The 16,059-nt window shown below is 34.3% G+C and overlaps 1 protein-coding gene across 2 annotated transcripts in view; it reads left to right on the top strand.

The window, feature by feature from the left end:
- The window catches only part of MTREX (Mtr4 exosome RNA helicase), a 42,131-nt gene that overhangs the window by 3,269 nt on the left and 22,803 nt on the right, over positions 1–16,059 (top strand). For both annotated transcript variants that reach the window (XR_009280717.1, XM_058864638.1), the window contains exons 5-15: positions 515–627; positions 1,417–1,591; positions 2,495–2,585; positions 3,012–3,136; positions 3,851–3,949; positions 4,744–4,846; positions 4,978–5,109; positions 6,312–6,391; positions 7,038–7,148; positions 7,780–7,881; positions 9,267–9,392. Coding sequence is in view for 1 of the 2 variants with exons in the window: in XM_058864638.1 (XP_058720621.1) it covers positions 515–627; positions 1,417–1,591; positions 2,495–2,585; positions 3,012–3,136; positions 3,851–3,949; positions 4,744–4,846; positions 4,978–5,109; positions 6,312–6,391; positions 7,038–7,148; positions 7,780–7,881; positions 9,267–9,392 (1,257 nt within the window). In the remaining variant the exon portion in view is untranslated. The remainder of the gene's footprint in view (positions 1–514; positions 628–1,416; positions 1,592–2,494; positions 2,586–3,011; positions 3,137–3,850; positions 3,950–4,743; positions 4,847–4,977; positions 5,110–6,311; positions 6,392–7,037; positions 7,149–7,779; positions 7,882–9,266; positions 9,393–16,059) is intronic.

The raw sequence follows: 16,059 nt of genomic DNA, 5'->3' as shown, positions 1-16,059 counted from the left end.
GTGGTAGATTCCATTTATTTTTCTTTATGTATGTGCTTTACATAGTAAGTGAGAGTTGAGGGGAAAATTGCATACTTTGTCAGTAAGGTCTGTAAAAGATGGTCTATCATGAATAAAATTGATGTGTCTATATTTAAAATTTGTTAGAGAAAATTGTGTGCTTGAATGAGGTGGATAGGCTGTTATGACATCTGTTCGTTTTGTAACATCAGACAGGGTCAGCATTCTAGTTCTGTTCCTAAGCTGGTAAATTAGTGAAAATTCAGTCATCAGGGCAAGATTTTCATTTGCTGTGACAACAAGACATAAGCAAAGATCTTAGGTATGGTATGAGATAAAAAATATTTAAATGCAAAGTCATTGCATAATACTGTAATGGGTTAAGATCAGCAAAAATTACAAGTATCTGCAGGATTTAATTTCTGCCTCTAATTTACATACTAGGTCAGTCAGAAAAGTAGTTAGATGTAAGTCTGTGATAAACTTGGTAACGTTTTTGCTTTTTTCCTTTTAGGAATATCCATTTATTCTTGATGCCTTCCAAAGAGAAGCTATTCTTTGTGTAGATAATAACCAGTCTGTGTTAGTGTCAGCTCACACATCAGCGGGTAAAACTGTTTGTGCTGAGTAAGTACTTTTCTAACAGGCTCTAATGAAAGAACAGTGTGATGTCTCTTCTGTCACTTTCTTGAACCATCAGTAGCTGTTGCATCCCAATTTCTTGACACAGCATTCAGTCTATCAGTGTTAGAATTGTACTGGCTACTCTTGAATATAAAAATTATATCTTTCATCATTTATTGGGTAGTGAAAGGCTTAATTTGTGTTTAAGCATAGCTTTTATTTTTAAATGGGCAAGGTGTTACTGTATAGATTGAAATGTAAGTTTCTTGAATAGAGGTTTCTGTAACTCTAGAAAAAATAACTTTGTTTTCTAGCCCCTAGCTAGAACTGGTAAGGCATTTCTTCTGTGGGTTTTTTTTTTTTTTTTTTCTTTTTTTCTCTTTGTTAGAAGTAGTGGTTTGATTTAGTCACCAGCTTCTCTGTCAGGGTTTGGTTCCAACAGTGAAATGCTGACCTGAAGTGAGGAGTGAAATGTGCATGAAGATATATTAGAGCATGCATTCAAGTAATAATAGTTTTGTTGTGACACAGTGACAGTTTTTTAATGGACTCTTGTGTCCATAAAAGTCATCTAACTTGGTGTTTGAAGATTTCTCACTCCCCAGAGATGCAATTATAGTTGCACTGAACTTAATAATCTGGATATGAAGTGCTGGATGTATTAGAGCGTGGATTCAAATGCTGTGTATCATTCTCTTGATGTTCTGTATTGCACGATTAATTTTGTATTTAAGCAAAGTAATACACTTTGTGTTCCTGACAGCTGTTAATATGGATATTGTTTGAATACAGGTATGCAATTGCCCTGGCTTTGAGGGAAAAGCAGCGTGTGATATTTACAAGTCCAATTAAAGCTTTGAGTAATCAGAAGTACCGTGAGATGTATGAAGAGTTTCAGGATGTTGGTTTGATGACTGGGGATGTCACCATTAATCCTACAGCTTCTTGTTTGGTAATGACAACTGAGGTAAGATCAGACATTAATTCTTGATCAGTGTTTTCTTCTACCCTCTTTGACTGGGGAGTTGTAATTTTAAAAGACTAAAGTGGCTTAGGGTAGAAAATGTTTTGAAGTTCATTGTGACTCATTTGAATGTTTTAACTTTTGGTTATTGAAAAACTTAGTTAAACCTCTGTGAAGTTTTGCTTTTTGCACTGAAAGTCAGGAACTTATTCTAACGTGGAGAAAGAATTTAATATCCTGAGTGCTCAAGACACTGAGTATTCTGTAGATGCGAAATGCCGAAAGTCAGATTTCTTAAATCTCATGGTCAGTATTTTGTTCAGTATCGAAAGGCAGAATTGTGAGAGCAAAATCATTGAAGGATAGCTGTGTAGTTCACATTAGGTGCTAGAGCTCCAGGAATATGTAGCTTTTTACCTTAGGTATCAAAGTAACTGTTTACAGAGTGGTCACATTTCTGTTGTAGAAATGCAGCCATGATGGGAATTTTCCTCTTTTTTCTCTTACCTCAAAGGAACATGCATAACTTTAGTAGGGAAAGACTGGAGAGATTGAATGATTTGATTTCTGACAAAAATCACAGGGAGGTTATCAATTAGGATGAGGTAAAAGGAGGGCTTGGCAGAAGTAGATCTGTGGAGCTGAAACTATTACCTGCCAGCGGAAGCTTGGAGAAATACCTTGTTTCATTTTATCAAGTTCCTTTCTGAGAAACCGGTTTTTAATCAGGCAGTGGGATTATTATATTGAAATGAACTTGGAAAGAGTCTCAAAACTCTTTAAATGCTTTTATGTTTTGTGCAAAATATGATTTTATATATCCATGTAAATGTGAATCAAAAATTCTGGCAGTTTCTTATCGATGTCCATTGTAACATGACTTGTTATTTCATTTTCCTCTTCTAGATCTTGAGAAGTATGCTTTACAGAGGTTCTGAGGTTATGCGTGAAGTTGCTTGGGTTATATTTGATGAAATTCACTACATGAGAGATACAGGTATACAATATTTACTATTTTTCTTTTCAAATATTTGTATTTTTTTCCCCAAGAATAATTTATTGTTCTTTTGAAGAATTAGTTTCTCTTTTAAAATCCATCATTTTTTTGTATAAATAATTCATCATTTGTTTACTACTGAATTTATATACTTTATAAATAAATATATATATATAAAAATTTATAAACTGGTATAACTAATATTTAAAAAATAAACATATAAACTAACTTATATATAAATATATGTGCTGCATAATTATATAATGTTGTATTTTCTTTGCTAAAGCAGAAACAACTTTTAGGGCATTTGATATACCCCACTTGTGTAGAGGAGATTTGTTTCATTTTTTGTCTTATTTTCTTTTTAAGCATAAATATAAACATACTTTGATCACATAAATTTCCCATATGCCTTTCCATTTTCAGAGCGTGGTGTGGTTTGGGAAGAGACTATTATTTTGCTTCCTGATAACGTACATTACGTGTTTCTTTCTGCAACTATTCCAAATGCTCGTCAATTTGCTGAATGGATCTGCCATCTTCACAAACAGGTTATATTTCTGATACTCTGTACCTCTATGCTATTTGTCTAGTGGCATAAGATTGTTTGGTTGATAACTACACCTCTGAGTTTTTTTTTAGTCGTTTTATTGCTTATAGATGATAGTATGGATCACTCCTGGCTTCTTAGCTGTATTCCTACTTTTGCAGGTATACTGGCTGTTGCTTCTGGATGGCAACATTTGAGCTCTTTCTTAATGTTTATTTTCCACAATTATTCAGGCACTGTCTGATTTTAGCAAACATTCTGAGTTACAAAATATGGTGAACATACAGTGATTTTCTGAGGGCTGATAGACAAGAGATTATTGGGAGAATTCAGCTGGGGACCTCTGTAGGTGTTTCAATAATACTCCAGGCTTTTTTTTTTCAAAATACAGATTAGCAGGTTTTCCTTTGATTTTAGAAGAAATGAATATATCAAGTCTATCTAATAATGCTGAAAGACATACTGGCTATCTTTACTTTTTGTTTTTATGGGAAATAATTTTTGTAGCAAATTTGTGTTCTAAAACATCTGCAAACTTTCATTTTCTTAAGCCATGTCATTAGTACAAAATCCATATTCAGGAAAGGAAATTTGTTGTCTTAGTTTCTCTGGTTTATAGAAAGTTGTATTTTAATAGTAATGTATTGGATTTTTCATCAAGCAAGTGGTATTACAATGCAATTATAAAATATTTATGTGAATTCTTTCTTTATAGCCTTGCCACGTGATTTACACTGACTATCGACCCACTCCACTGCAGCATTATATATTTCCAGCAGGAGGAGATGGACTCCATCTGGTTGTTGATGAAAATGTAAGGAATGTTCTTTTTGAACAAGTTTGTCTGAAAGATTGTTTTCCTCACTTAACAGTCAAAAGCTTGAGTTCTTGCAAAATTTGGATAGGCTGTATAAAATATGTTTTTGTTTAGATTATGTACAAGTGAGCAATGGTGATCTCTGAATTTGTTTTAGTTTTTTGGAGTCTTACACAAGAAATGGGTTTTGTTATCTAATGTCATGCAATTAGCTGAGTAATACTTCCCTGAGATGTCTTAAGTGCCCACATCCTTGTTTGTTTTCTAAAATGCATGCTGCTTTCTGTAAATCTGCAAAGTAGTTGATGTTCCTTGTACCATTTCTCACTCCAAAGAAAATGTAGTGGTATGTAAATTTGACTTTGGTCAAGGGAGCAAAATATTTTTGTTTCTTTAATTGATTTTGAACTAAAAACTTGTTTAAAATTTATCATTAGCTCACTCAGCAGTAGTTAATGCCATAAACAGTAGTGGTGCACTTCAAGATAGGTCTTCATTGGGCAGTGTAGTTTTATGTGGGCATACCTAAAAGTCAGTTTTGGTACCATGTCATTCAACAGGTCTGGCATGGTGGGTAGTGTTGGTGGATAGAAAAATGAGCAGCAACTTAAGAGACACACCAGTGTAATTCTGAGCTGTGGCACTGACCTAGTACTTTTGATAGCTTATGCATTGTTTTTTTTGTTTTATCTGTGTTTATATGGGGTAATGATACTGGCTGTGCAAAGTACTAAGTAATTTTAAGTGGGTTTTGTAAATAACTATTTACAAAGGTTATGTTTTACATCTAGGGAGATTTCAGAGAAGATAATTTTAATACAGCAATGCAAGTGCTTAGAGATGCAGGAGACTTAGCAAAAGGGGATCAGAAGGGCAGGAAAGGAGGAACAAAAGGTGAGTTTGAACCCATTCTGAGGTAATTTTTGGTATAAATTTTTTTTCTAAGTTCTGTGCAAGTTGTGCTTATGTCTCAGACTCCATAAGATACTTTTATTTTAATTTAAATTCATGTAATCTTTCTGCAGGTCCTTCAAATGTTTTTAAGATTGTGAAGATGATCATGGAAAGGAATTTCCAACCTGTGATTATTTTCAGCTTCAGTAAGAAAGACTGTGAAGCCTATGCACTTCAGATGACAAAATTAGATTTCAATACAGGTACAGATATACCCAGTCAAATTTCATTCATGGATATGGTTTGTTGTGAAATATGACTTTTCGTGTTGAACTTCTTGTGTAAAACCAAAAGAAAAGTACATACTGCCTTTTTCATTTACCTTTTCATTTATACAGGTACCTCAAGCTGTATTCAATAGAAAGGTATTGGTGCACAGAGTACTTTGTCTTCACAGTGTTAAACTATTCATCGAATGTAAAGTCTATTTCTTGCTCTAGGATGCCATTTATTGTAATAATAACACATGAGTTCCTAGAAAATTCCATCTATAATGGGAGAGGACTGATCATAAAAAAAGTATTTCCCAAAATTTTTATGTTATGTTCATTAGAAAAGTGGTTTACTCTCAAAGTCCAAACAGCTGTATAACAAACCACTAGACTGTTCTTTCTTGACAATGCAATCCAGTTTTCTTTATCTCCCTTCCCCTTGCTTCTCAAAGTAAAAACCAAAAGGTAAACAAAGACATTTTTTTCATCTTGGACTAAGTTCATGCTTTCCAAATAAGTTTAACCTCATTGCTTCTTGGAAATCTAAAGAGTTTTAGCAAAAATAAGGAATTTGTGGTAAATTAAGGTACTGTTTCATGTTTATGAGCTGTTAAGGGGTCTTGTTTTGCTTATTTGTTCCAGTCTTTGCACACATTTTGATTTGGTGTGGTAGAATAATGCAGGTGTTTCTGTCAGCAAATTTAAAGATCTGTGTAAATGCAGAGGTGAATTTTCAGTTTTCTTCAGATTCACATCTTTGAATGTATATTCTTGATATATATACTACTTAGTAGAAATCGTATAAACTTTGAGAGTTAACAGGGAAGAACCTCTATGTCAATGCAGACAGGGACTAGTAGGTAGAAGAGGAACAGGGGATGGTTATGAAATAGGTGGGGAACACATAAGACTGATAATCCCAAGCTTGGAAGTAGCTGAAGTTTGGACTATTCTGACAGGTTTGTTCTTGGCTTTCCTTTCCCTGATCGTCTGCTTCTGGTTACCACCTGGCTGCTCTAGTCTAGTTGAAGTCTTGATGGCCTGACCTATTGTGGGTGGTTTTGTGTAGACTTCGCAGTATTCCACTCAATTTTTATTGTACGATTCTGTAAATGTTAGAATGTGGTATTACTTTATTTACATCTGGTATCAGCCTTCTGCATTTTGTAATATCTTAAAAATTGCATTCTTAGATGAAGAAAAAAAAATGGTTGAAGAAGTCTTCAATAATGCAATTGATTGTCTCTCAGATGAAGACAAAAAGCTTCCTCAGGTGAGTGGAGATTGAAAACGGTTCTTTTGAATAGAGTTGAAGTTGCTGCTGTCCTGTTTACTGTAACTCGTGAAGATGTGGGTGTTTTGTAGAGGGTACAGAAATTATAAAACTGGATAATCTCATTAATCTCCCCAGGTTTTACTATCTCCTGCATTGCTTCTTGTCACTATGAAAAAGGTGATAAGGATTCCTTCCAGTTGCAATTCCAGCAGATGATGTTTGTCCAGAATTAACAGGAGAGTTCCTATCCCCTTCGTTTTATTTTTTCCAACTATGTTTTTAAATAAACATAAGAATTTATAAAGAGGTATGCCTGGGTTAAAACAGTCTGGAAATAGTTCAATTAGGAGTGCAGGATGCACTTACCACTATTGATTGCTGAAGCTTTCAAAAAGTTGCTTTGATGCATCTGCAATCTAATTTATTGTATCGTGACAAAGCATAGTGATGTTTCCCTATCTTTACAGTGGAAAAATACAAGCTTCTAAGCAGAATATTACAAGATTGTAGGGGTAGTTATTTTACTTCTAATTAGGGAATAGTGGATTACATGAACACTAAGGGCAGTGTTGAGGCTTTCCATACAGTTTTTGGTAAAAAATGCTAAAATTTGTTTCCTGGTCTTTTGTATGTTTCTTCCCAGGTTGAACATGTGCTTCCCCTTCTGAAGCGAGGAATTGGTATTCATCATGGTGGTTTGCTTCCTATCTTAAAAGAAACCATAGAAATCCTTTTCTCAGAGGGCCTAATAAAGGTATTTTTCATGTCCATCTGTAGTTTGTTGTGAATACATGGCTGATAATCCTGAAAATCCAAGAAATATGCCTTAGCTTGTGTTGTATGCTGGTATTATAATGGAGATTTACACAATTGCAGCTGTAGTTTTAAGTGTTCCAGATTTTATTCACAAGTACTTGAACTTACAGCATCTAACTTAAATATTTTCTTCAACTATTTTGTGTTACATCTTACCCCTATAAATGACTGGACATTTACCAAGCTGAATGTTGGTTGTTCTGAGGACAAATAGTCAGAAAAATGTAACCTTAGGTGAAAGTTGTGGTGGTTTTTTCAGGTAGTTAATTCCTATTTTCGTCTTGCAAACTTAAGTATTTATATTAATTACTATTATTGATTAATGTAATTTGCACTCCATTATGTTTTCTTTTGGAGTCTTTCACATGGTCCCAGCTATTTAGTTTTCATGCTTTCCCAGGAAAAATAAGGACAGAAAGATTGCTTTGGTCCAGTTTTTAAGTATTGTGCTGTATTGAATGCACAGATATATTAAAATCCAAAGAGGTTTTGTGTAGTAATATCTGACTATTTTCATGTTTGCCTGAGATCCTCTTTTTTGCTTGCTTAACTTCAGTCTTTTTATTTAGGCCTTATTTGCAACAGAGACTTTCGCTATGGGAATTAATATGCCAGCCAGAACTGTACTGTTTACAAGTGCCAGTAAATTTGATGGGAAAGACTTCCGATGGGTAAGTGATAAAGAGGTTCTGTAGAATAAGTGAATTACTTAAACCTTATTAGGATTAAACTTACACTTGATGTGTTCACCTCAATGTAGTAGAAAATACTTTTTCTTACAAAAATCTTTGTGTCTAATCCATTATAGTTAATACACAAATTTGTGAAGACAAGGTTCCTCAGATTATCCATAACATTATTTAATAGATACATCAAAAGGGATCAAATGCAGGTTAGCAACAGACATTGGATTAGATGAAGACTTCTGCACACCTTTTCCAAGACTGTGAGACCCAGATATTTTATTTTGTATCAGAGAACTCTGAAGAATAAATAGGCTTCATATGCTATCATAATGATCACTAGTTTCGACAGACCCACAAAAAGAGGTGATTTACCTTGGAAGAGTATTGTTTTTCTTACAGCTGAATTTTTTGCATAATGATAAAATTTTAGATACTAATACTAGGTATGTGATTTACTTGGAATAAAAATGAGGTATTGCAAGTCATTGAATCAAAGCTTTATAAGAGCCAGGGCTCATCCTTCAACAGTGGGAAAATTGTAGTGAATGGGACAAGTACCTTGATCTATGTATTATGAGGCAAATATTTCTTCAATATTACATTGGGCTGTTCAGTTTCACCATTCATTCTGATTGTGTATCTATAAGATCCACATATAAGAGTGGGTTTCCTTTGAGACAGCAGAAGTGTGAAACTTCTGAAATTATTTACCACAGTTTGCCGAAGTAGTTTTTGAAATCTGACCTAAAGTGAAACTTGTGGGAATTGCTAAGAATGCAGTTCCACAGATGACAAATTCCCTTCTTTATAACTTGCTAAGACATAGGTAATCATTTGTAGCTGCATCTTTTCCATGTCCAGTTCTTTATAAACTCTTCAATTTCACAGTTAGGAGGCGTAAAAATACTAATTTTGCAAGTGTCAGTATATTAATGTTATCTTGAATAATTTTAATGAAATGGTACATTATTTGAAGATGATAGAGATGCATTATCAATATGTTGAAGACCTGTGGTATCTCAACCATGTTCAGCAACCTTCCATTACAAAAGAGTTTTTATAATTTATAAGTTTTATAATTTATAAAGTTTTGGTGTTTGTTGAAATGATGCGCCATGATACGGAGATATAAGAGCATCAGTTAACTTTTGCTGCTGACTTACATTATTCATAGTCATGGATTTATATTGTTGTTTCATCGTAATTACAAATAATGAAGTCGATCTGTGATAACTCTTTGATAACTTATATAATTATTAGTCGCTAATTTTTATACATCATGTCACTTACTGTGCAATTGTAATTAGCACATTATGTGTTCCTGCTGTTTTCTTGATGTTTGTTAATTTCTTTCTCTCATTTTATTGCAGATATCCTCAGGTGAATATATTCAAATGTCAGGTCGCGCGGGACGGCGAGGTATGGATGACAGAGGAATAGTAATTCTTATGGTGGATGAAAAAATGAGTCCAACAATTGGCAAGCAGCTTTTGAAGGTAGGGGAGAGACATTATTTTGTTTCTATTCTCCCAACAAGATTATGCTCACTTGAGTAATGTTACATGGAAAATTATTCACCTTAGACAAGAAGATGATGTGGGTAGAAGATGACAACTCCTAAAAGTAGTTTTCAATGAATTCTCATAGGAGTTTCTATTGTGAAACAAAGTTAGAAGACTTACATCTTTCTTATTTGTATAAAAGTAGTATCATTCTTCTTTGTATAAAAGGGCTATTAGGCAGGAAAAGTAGAACTCTATCCTGTTCTCCTAGTGGTAGTACTACTGTTGTAGGATTCTGTTTGTTTCTTGCTGACTGCCATCAGTTTAAGGGTTATAGTGAATGAGGAAAAGGTTTGAGTTTTCACAAGAGTTGCTAAATTCTTGGTTCTCTGATGAAATAAAACTTTATTAATGAGCTGTGTGGGCAGTGTGATAGACAAAATGGACATGGTCATATAAAAGTGAGGTACATGCAGTAAAGAAGAAAGAAGTGGCTGTCAGTGTGTTAAGTCAGCTACGGAGAAATTGACAATTCTTTCAGAAAATCTTGAAGTTTGGAAATTAAGATGTTGAAAAAATCACTTGTGGTTGAGATGGATATTAAATTACAGTACTTCCCCAAACTGGGGAAGTGGGGCTTGTTACAGATTATCACACTAATACCCTCTTGCTTTATAATTTGAATATTAAATATCTTACTCATTACAGTTCTATTTAAATTCCATGGCAAAAATAACTACAAAGAAATATATTAATCTACTGCATGAGTTGCTTGTCATAGACTGCTTACATTAATTGTGCACACAAACTAAAATTGAAAACTCAGGGAGTTATACTGCACTCAATTTAGGAGCTTGTAGCCTTGGTGCAAATAGCAGGTCATTTGTGTTAAAGTAACATTTACAGTATTTACAATATTACTAGATTTAATATGAATTGTGGGAATTACCTCAAGTCAGCATCAAGTTATGTTAACAAAAGGCATGTAGTTGTTGCCAAAGAAAAGGGAGATGCCGGTGGTTTTTTACAGGCAAATTAAGAACAAGGGGAAAAGTACTTATGTAGATGCTGTTAATTATGCAGATGTGGATTCTTTGTTGTGTGTCTTGATCTGTCAGTCTTAATCCATAATATATCTGTAAAGATGTATACTACATGTACCTTTTATACTTCAGGAAGGTAATATTTATATTCTTAATGTCAGAATTTCTATGAATGCTGCTATGAATGCTATAGCTAACTAACCAGAAATCAGTAAAATAAATTTCAGAAATATTCATAGTATCATAGCACCAGGTTTTTTGTTAATTTTTTAGTCTTGATTTGATTTGTGTTTTCTCAGTGGGGCGTACATATATGTATTTCTTTACATGCACTCTTAATGCATGTGTACATCTCTGACGTATGAAGACTAAGTTTTTAAATGGCTTTTTGTGACTTTTTAGGACTGTTTAAGAAAATGGATATCATTTTGTGTCATACTTCTAGACGGGTTTTCTCTTGTACTTTCTCAGCTGAAAAATAAAAAGCAGGATATACAAAATGAAAGAAGCAAAAGAGACTCCTTGTAAATAATATTTATTCAAAACTCCCCAAAAAGGCTAATTTATATAAAATAATTATTAATAGCTTATGAAAAAATGGTATTTTAAGAATTTATCTTCATACTTCAAGAGATTGTAACCTCACCCATTCAGAAGGTGGGTTTTTTTGAAGTTTGAAGATTCAATAATTTGAGAACTCAATCTTAATGAATTAAGACACAAAAAGAAGTAGTAGGTGACTGGGGTTTTTGTCAAGATTTTAAGGAAATAGTAAAGAGTATTTAATTGAAACTACAAGACCTTCAATTTTCCCCCCCTTTTGAATGATAAGGAAATAAATGGGAAAAATAATGGCTTTTGCTTTCTATATTGTATCTTGCATCTTCTCCACTGATCTAAATGAATTAATGTATTTCATTAATTTTTGACACTACTTCCCTTGTGAGCAAAGATTGACTTTTAGATTTTTCTGAAAAAGGTCAGAAGTGGCTAAAATGAACATATTGATGTTTCTGCAGCTTCTGTAACTATATATACATATTTATTTACTGCTATAAAAGCAGTAAAAGTAACCTTTTATGAAATGAGCAGTACAGCACAAAAAAATCCCCTTCTTACTTTCCTTCTTAAATACAAAGCATCTAGAGGAAATTCCATGTCAAACAGGCCAAGAAAATCAATACAGACTAAAATTTCTATTATACTTACAATTCATAGTCATCATTAAGTATGCCTCACTTAGATTTTCCTTACTGACAGTATTGGTGGGTAGTAAGATCGTGGTCGTGCCTAGTGGAAGTATTCTGCTTTCAGGATAAGTTGAAGATTTATAGGAAGAACTCCAGAAGAAGTAAATTAGCCTTATTGAGAATGATAGAACATTTACATAGAACATTTTTGTCATAGCTCTTCAGCTCTAATGAGTGTCTGATCCAAACCATTTCCTGAACACTAGAGCAAAACATCTAGGAACCCTGTTGTTAGCTGCCTCCTGGCGCAGTCGGTGAAGTGAGAGCTTTGAATGCATTGGTACCAGCAGCATTGCTGCAGCTGGGCTGTGGCACTGTTCATTGCGACATTGTGTACAGTAATCCAGATTTAGATTCAGCATTCCATTCTTAGATGGAGTTCTTACAAGGGAGGTTTGTAAATATTTCTTAAACTTGGTAATTTACATTTGTCTTCTGCAGTGTAACTAGGTTTTTTGTTTATCCTTAGCATTTACTTGACCACTTAATATTTAGTAAACTGGTGACTTGCTGGAAAGTATAAACTTAAATGCTTACAAAACGAAGGGCAGCTTTCTGAAGATGGTAAATTGTAATTGTACATTTGCATAATATTAAGAAGTATTCAATTGGATTTTTTTTTTTTTTTTACTTAAAATCTTTAGCTGTATTTTGTTAATTTAGTGGGAAGTGTAAAGCTTTTTCTTGATTCTAGATAGCCTTTGAAACCAGTGCAGCATCTCTCCAGTTGGAACTTGGCCATGCTACAAGGATGTATTCCTACAGAGAGAGTAAAGTTACTCAACAGTGGTAATTTGTTATGTCTCTAAAAGACAAAAATCTTGAGCTAATTGTGTTGCTGGAATGGATGATTGTACTCTCAAAGAGAATGTGCTGTGTAAGTAGGATTTTGAACTTTGAATTTGAGCCTATCAGTGCTTTGCATCTACTTCATCGTAGGGGAAGACAGATGGACTGAAAAATTGAAAGAAAACATAGAATTATCAAGGTTGGAAGAAACATTTAAGGTCACCAAGTCCAACTGTCAACCCAGCATTCACCAGTGCACGCCCTAAATCATATTACCCAGTGCCAGATCCAGACACCTCTAAAAGACAGTGACTCCAACACCTCCCTGGCCACCTGCTCCAGTACCTGACCACCCTAACAGTGAAAAAATTTTTCTGATACCTAATCTGAATATCCCCTATCTCAGTTTAAAGCCACTTCCTTAGGTCTTCTCCCTGTAGACACAGTAGAAGACACTGGACTCCACCTTACAACCTCCTTTCAGTCAATTGTAGAGGGCACTGAGGATTCCTGAGCCTCCGCTTCTCCAGCTCCCTCAGGTGTTCCTCAGAAGACATGATCTCTAGATGGTTCATGAGCCTTGTTGGCCTTCTTTGGACACAGTCTAGCATTTTAAAGTCCTTTTTGAAGTGAGGGGCTCAGAACTGAACACAGGACTCTGAGGTGTGACCTCATCAATGCCAATCCTTTCCCCAGTCCTGCTTGCTACACTATTTCTGATACAGGAATACATTTGTTTGCCAAGGTAAAAAATAGATTAATATCCTTGTTTTTTGCCTATGGAACATAAGGTGCTCTAATGCTAATCTGTAGGAGAAACTCCACTAGCTACATATAGTTCCTTGGCAGGGCCTTCATTTTACTTTACTGGCCTTATTTGGCCTATATGCTGCTATTAGAAATCTCTTCACGTTTTAATTCTTGAATTGTTTTATTGTACCAGGCAAATGAGCACAACAGCAATCCAGACAATTTAATAGTTTTGTCGGCAAACATCAGCTTAGCATGCCATATTAATTACACTGATACTTTGTTTAACTCAGTAGTTACTTCTAGGTGGAAAAAAAAGCCTCAGGAGTTGAGAAATTTACCAAATCCTGCATCAGGAGAGAAATACTTCAGGTGGAGGTTGGCAGTAATACTTGTTGGAAAAGACATTGCAAAATCTAAAGTAATAGATTGTCACTAGTGGTTTAAGGGCAGTAAAATACTCTTCTAAAGTTGTGACATAGATTAGAATCGCAATGCAACATGTATTTTGGCTACTTCACACAACATATTTAGATAAAAATAATTTTAATGTGAAATAATTGTTTTTACTGGTAGCTGCCAGTCTTTTCTTATCCTTATGAAGCATGCATTGCAGGAATTTTCCAGGGTTTGATTCAGGAAGGTACTTAACTTGTAACCTTAATTTAAAACTGCCTTACAGTCTACAAGATTCTAGCATGAAATCACAGAGATCAGGGAAATGGACAATCAGACACCTTTGTGAACAGGGTCATAGTTTTGTGTATAATTGTGCAAGCCAGCAGATGGAAGAGAACAACAAATAACTGTTCTTGCTGATGTTTCCATCCAAAATGTAGGAAAATGGGGTGTCTCACATGGTGTGTAAAATGGTTTGTCGTTCTTGAACTTCTGCGCAGGATTTTCAAGAGCCTGTAGGACTAAGTTAATGGGTTTTATTTATTAATTGTGGTATTTGCTTTAATACCACAAAGTACTTCAAGTTTTATTAGTTCAGTCTGTGGAAAGCAGTTTTCCTTCAGATTTTTGGAAATTTTACTTTGGTAAACTCATCACTACGAATGTGAATGCATTTTGGCTGAGATAGAGTTTTTTCTCTTTGCCTTCTTATTCTTAAAAAAATGTAGGTTAGAGATGAACAGATGACAAATGTACTTCTTAAAATTTATTTTTACATTAAGTTTTTATAGAAATAGGTAATCTTTTCTAGGGCACACTTTTCCTTTAAGTTAAAACATAGTGCATATTTACTGAAATTGTAAAGTCTCATAAAATAAATACATGGCTGTATTTATAGACATAAATGGTATTTATCGTACCTATAGTGTACCTATACTGATACCTCTAGTGACAAATCTGTTGAGGATGTCAGCTAGCTACTTCTTGAAGATAGGGATACCATTTGCTTTTTCCAAAAACAAGGAGTAGACCAGAACTTGGAGTCACTAGCCTGACGTAAGACTAATAATGGCTACAACAGTAGCCTACTGTATTAGAAAGGGTAAATGTCTGAAAATTTCCATCATTCAGAATTAACTTCAGAAGGTAGTATTTGCAGGCGAGAGAAACAGAGTTACATTGTTTTCCTTTTAAGACTCTTGTTAGAGCTGGAGCATTTGTTGAATCCCAGCCTGAGGTATTTTCACCAGCTAAGCCTACTGAAGCTGTATTGCCAATTGCAGCAGCTTCTGTTCATGCTGGTGTAACTGGTTTTGGGGCTAAGCAGTGGGCCAGACTGGTAATAAATTTGTGCTTAAAATAGCATTTTACCATTATCTGTTAAAAATAACTTCACAGAAGAGATTTTTTTATTGGTTTTGTAGTTGTACTAATGTAGTTGAGGGTAATTTGGCTATCAGTGTAGCTGCACGGCACTTTTTTATATTTCTGAGAGAGCAAGAATATTCATGTGGTTATTTTATTACTGACATATAGAAAAAAGCATGTTGTTATTTCACAGATGTTTCTGTGTCTTACAGAAATACCAAACTATCACTTGCATTTTTATTTAGTGAAGGTTTTAGTAGAAATTTGAGAAATTTGCAACGACTGTTGCAGACTGCTAAGTCTACTTATTTTCCCCTTATAACAAAAAAAAAAAGGCAAAGATCTTTCAATTATCAGTTTGTTCTGTTCTTTGCTCTTCTTCTTAAGTATTTTGTTATTTCCTTTCTGGAGTCTCATTGATTCAGTTTATTTCTGGAAACACTGATAAGCAAATGAAGCTGTCACTGGACCAAAGTGGTGTAAATAATGTCCTATATTGTACCTAATTTCATCATTATGAAAGATACTTTATTTGCTCCAAAAATTAATTTGTTTCAGATAGTGTTTGCCATTTGATGTTCCCATGACAGGCTGGGGAGCAAGAAAGTTATGTGCAGAATTTGTTCCTTTCTCTTCATGGGAACAGATTTAAAAATGTAAATATTTTTCTCCTCCTGTAAAAGAAAACAGAGAGAGTAACCCTTATCAAATGTATGTCTTGCTCAACACTACATGCCACTGTGCAGCAATTGCAGCTCTCACATCTCTAGTTACACAAGGCATCCAAGTCTAAACAGTAAAAAAAAATAGGAAAAAATACTGTTTGTAACAATTCCATGCACTAATCTTCTTCATCCCAATCTGTTTATTTCTAGTTTACGTGGGCAAGAAATGGTCATACTAGTAAATATAGGTTGCCCTGTTGGATTGTTTGGTTGTGATAAGAGGATCTGCTCTGAAATGCTTGGCAGTTAAACAGGGAACACTGTATAGTCACTACAGTCTTCAGATTCTCTGACTTTTTTTTGGGTTTTGCCTAAATTGTTTCTGTAGTGAATTGTT

The sequence above is a fragment of the Poecile atricapillus genome, chromosome Z (assembly GCF_030490865.1).
Source record: "Poecile atricapillus isolate bPoeAtr1 chromosome Z, bPoeAtr1.hap1, whole genome shotgun sequence".
NCBI lineage: Eukaryota > Metazoa > Chordata > Aves > Passeriformes > Paridae > Poecile > Poecile atricapillus.
This window is presented reverse-complemented; position numbering and strand designations above follow the sequence as displayed.